General features: G+C 39.6%; 1 protein-coding gene across 1 annotated transcript; it reads left to right on the top strand.

Annotated features, from left to right (window-relative positions):
- Positions 1-1,101: 1,101 nt before the first annotated feature.
- Positions 1,102-2,442, top strand: LOC119988198. Its single transcript, XM_038833157.1, has one exon. It carries the CDS (start codon positions 1,222-1,224, stop codon positions 2,275-2,277), a length of 1,056 nt encoding a protein of 351 aa, XP_038689085.1. The 5' UTR covers positions 1,102-1,221; the 3' UTR covers positions 2,278-2,442.
- The last annotated feature ends 1,335 nt before the right edge of the window (positions 2,443-3,777 follow it).

Genomic DNA, 3,777 nt, shown 5'->3' on the forward strand with positions numbered 1-3,777 from the left:
TGAAGTGCAAAATATAATAAATCACACTTGTTAATTAGTAATAAACATATTTCCTATATTCAAACTAGTATGGATTGATGTTGGGAATACAAAGCTATGTGGATCAGTATAAGTTGACCCAAAATGGATAAAGTATTAGAGCATCCCCAGCAAATACTGCAAAGTGATACTCTACTGTAAATTTGGAGTAAACAGTAATAATTTTGACAAAATTGGCATCCGGCAGTTACTGGATATGAAACTGTAAAACTGCAGAGTGCTACAGTGAAACTGTGGAACAACAGTTTCACTGTAGCATACTGGATGATTATTTTAATCAAAATAATCAGTTCATTTTTTGTTTCTCGATCTTGAACATGACCAAATACAGCTGACGGCCGTCATCGGCGAATAGCAAAGGCAGAGTATAGAAGGGAGACGAAGACAGAAAACAATAATTTGGGGTTTTCTGGGCTTATTAATTTAGATGGGCTAGGTTTCTGGGCTTATTAAAATATGTCAATATGATAGTGTTGTCTAATATATAAAAAATGTAGCCTTCAATATGGGTGTTTATCTCTACTAATTAATGTTAATGAATTCATTATTTAAATATGGTAGTATTATAAGTTATGATAATTGTAAAATAAATTGAGTTTAAATTAATAAAAATTGATTATAGAAATGAATATTTAAATAATTTAGAGTATGGTTTAGAGTATCTGCTGCGTGGTGGTACTGTCTAGAGAAACTGTAAATCTGTGGAAAGTGTACTTTTACTGTAAATTTAGAGTTTTTGTTTAGAGTATCTGCTGTGGATGACCTTACTACTTGTGCAGATGGACAAACTGTTACAAAATTAGTAAATGTAAGTTACTAAGTCAAATTAGAACAACCCTAAAACAATATACAAAATCGTACGAATAAGTATGAGTTGGCTCAATACGAACAAGGTGTTACGAGTACAAAGAGTCAAACTATTACAAAATTAGTAAATGTAAGCTACTAAGTCAAATTAGAACAACCCTAAACTAGCACAGTAAGTCTCCATATACACCAAAATGAGAAAATCAAGTATTTGTGGTAATAAATCCATTAATAACACACCTCACCAACCTCTTTATTATTGTATAGGTAGGGTCAATCAAAACGCTGAAACTCCCTCTCTCTCTCTCTCCACCCCAACAGAACCCCCAGAGAACCTTCACTTCTCTGTTCACAACCCCTCTGCTTCTCTCTGAAATGGACAGTCCTAGCGCTCTCAACCACCAACACCCACGCGTCCTCTCTCCTTGCAGCAGCGGCCGAAGGAGGTCAAGCACCGATTCCAACTCCCCCGAATTCGAGTTCTGGATGCTCCGAAACCCATCTTTCCCTCAGCCCAATCTCCTCTCCGCTGATGAACTCTTTGTTGACGGTGTCCTTCTCCCTCTGCAACTCCTCGACCGCCGCCCTGAAACACCTGACCCGGAACCAGAACCAGAGCAAAATCCTGAGGTAAACCATCAAGAAAAACACTATCTTGACCCACCCGACCCGGAAGCAGTTCATACAGATCCAGAGCAGGAACCTGGGCCTCATATTACGAGTGAGTCTACGACAGTGCTGGGCGTGTCGAAGCGATGGAAGGACATTTTCAAGAAAGGAGAGAAGAACAGCCAGACAATTAAGAAGGAAAAAGAGAATGATAAAGAGAAAGAGGATAAGAAGAAGAAGAAGAAGGAGAAGAAGAAGGAGAAGAAGAGTCATAGTGGACCGGGTGGGGCGGAGTTGAATATCAATATCTGGCCTTTTTCACGAAGCGGATCCGCTGGGAATGCCACTCGACCCAGATGGGTATCCGGTGCATCCGCAACCCGGAAAGTGAGTAGTGCTCCGTGCTCTCGGAGCAACTCGGCGGGTGAGTCCACGTCCAGGAAATGGCCTAGTAGTCCTAGTCGGGCGGGGGTCCATCTGGGCAGGAGCAGCCCGGTTTGGCAGGTGCGCCGTGGTCCAGTGAGAAGCTCCGACCCTGTAGATCGAATCGGTGAAAAATCGGCCGAAACTCGGCGTGGCAAGGGAGCCACCACCAATGGCAAAACTAAAGTTTTGAACTTGAATGTGCCCATGTGTATTGGATATCGAACCCATTTGAGTTGTCGAAACGACGACAACCCCTCTATAGCCATCGGGAGAAGCGGAGGAAACAAGATTGGCCGTGATTGTGGAGGTGGTGGTGACGGCGGGGACACCAACAATCTGGGAAGCAGTGCCAATCTCTTCAATTTGCGTAGCCTTTTCACTAAAAAGGTTTATTAAAACTATTATTGAATGTTGATAATCGATTAACTCTTATTATATTTTTTTTCACTTTGAAGGATTGTTTAGTAGTGTTTGATTTTATATGTTTTTGATTATCTGTATAAACAAAGGGTATTGTATTTTATTAATCAGAGAAAGGTAGATGAAAGCTTGTTCACTTTTTCTTCATTTTTTTGGTATAGGGTCTTCTTTTTCTTCTGCAATTTAATATTTTAATGTTCTTTAGATCTCTAGAGAGAGTTTGTCAAAAGTAGTGTCTTGAAATGCAGAATTAAGCATTGGGTTCTGCTTTTCTATGGTATGTTCATATTGGCATGTAATTGACTCAGTAATCGAAATATTGAGATTCTCACATATGGTTCAATGAATCACATTACAACTAAGGGAGGTTTAGGTTTATCTACTTCAGAAATGTTTACATGTAGAGAATGAGCTAAATTTTCTGTTTCCAAAGGTGAGAACACTTGTACCAATGCTCATAATCAGATTTCTGCTTTGGAAGGTGGTACAATTCCACATCACTTAGATATATGAGAACTTAGTGTAAAATATAATTGAGCCCTTAAACTTCCTAACTATGAATAATCGGCTTTCTTATGAAATTTCGACCCAAAGCGGATAAATTATTGTTAATGTGGAGGGGCGGGTGTGTTCCAGAAAGTTATTTGGACTCTAGCAGAAGCCCTTCTGCCCTAAACAGAACAAAGTAGCCCAAGCAGAAGCCCTAAATCCCTGTCCAATAGTTTGGGCTTGGAAAATATTGTTTGGGCCTTCTAGTGCTAATGGACAGGGACGTCCTAACTGAACTCCGGCCCAATAGAGTCTTCGGTTATTTTCGTGTGGCACCGTATTCTGCGTGCAGCAAACACAAGCGAACAAAAAAATGGCGGCTTTGGGGCGATTAGCGAGGGCGGTGCGTAGATCAATTCTAAAACCATAAACCTTTCTCTTACTCCCTAGCGGCTGGCGTAACCGTCGCCGTTCTCGATTCCACAGTAGGCTCCGCAGTCTTTTGAGCTCAATATATTGTTAACTCGATGTGTCGTCAGTTTTTACTCGTGTTTCAAATTACTCATAATTATTTGGTTTTGATGGTGTTTATGGATGTGATTTTCTCTGTTGTGTCATTTTAATGGAGATTAAGCTATTTCTTGTTTACTTCAGTTTTGCTTGCTCACAGGGAAGATGGAATATAAGCACCGTTCTAATGATATTTTTTTTTCCCGTAGCACTCCAATGGGCATCAGGAATCAGTTTCTAGTAATCCTAATACAAATTTTCAATTTGTATTGGAATTTCAGTTTTTGAAAATTTTTGAACGGTTCTATTTACTTTACTGTACATGAAATTATGAGCTTTGATTTGACTTTTGAGATTAGAAAATGTTGAAAAATGTTGTTTGAGGAAAAGGTGTTGTAGGAAAATCTTTTCTTTTCTTTTTGTATTTGGCTGAAGTAGCCCAATTGTTCAAGTCAAAGTTGCTGGATATGCTTCAAG

Source organism: Tripterygium wilfordii, chromosome 21 (genome assembly GCF_013401445.1).
Source record: "Tripterygium wilfordii isolate XIE 37 chromosome 21, ASM1340144v1, whole genome shotgun sequence".
Taxonomy (NCBI): Eukaryota; Viridiplantae; Streptophyta; class Magnoliopsida; order Celastrales; family Celastraceae; genus Tripterygium; species Tripterygium wilfordii.

What these genes read in the sequence shown, in the direction of transcription:
- LOC119988198 (XM_038833157.1), top strand. Translation starts at nt 1,222, where the DNA reads ATGGACAGTCCTAGCGCTCTCAACCACCAACACCCACGCGTCCTCTCT.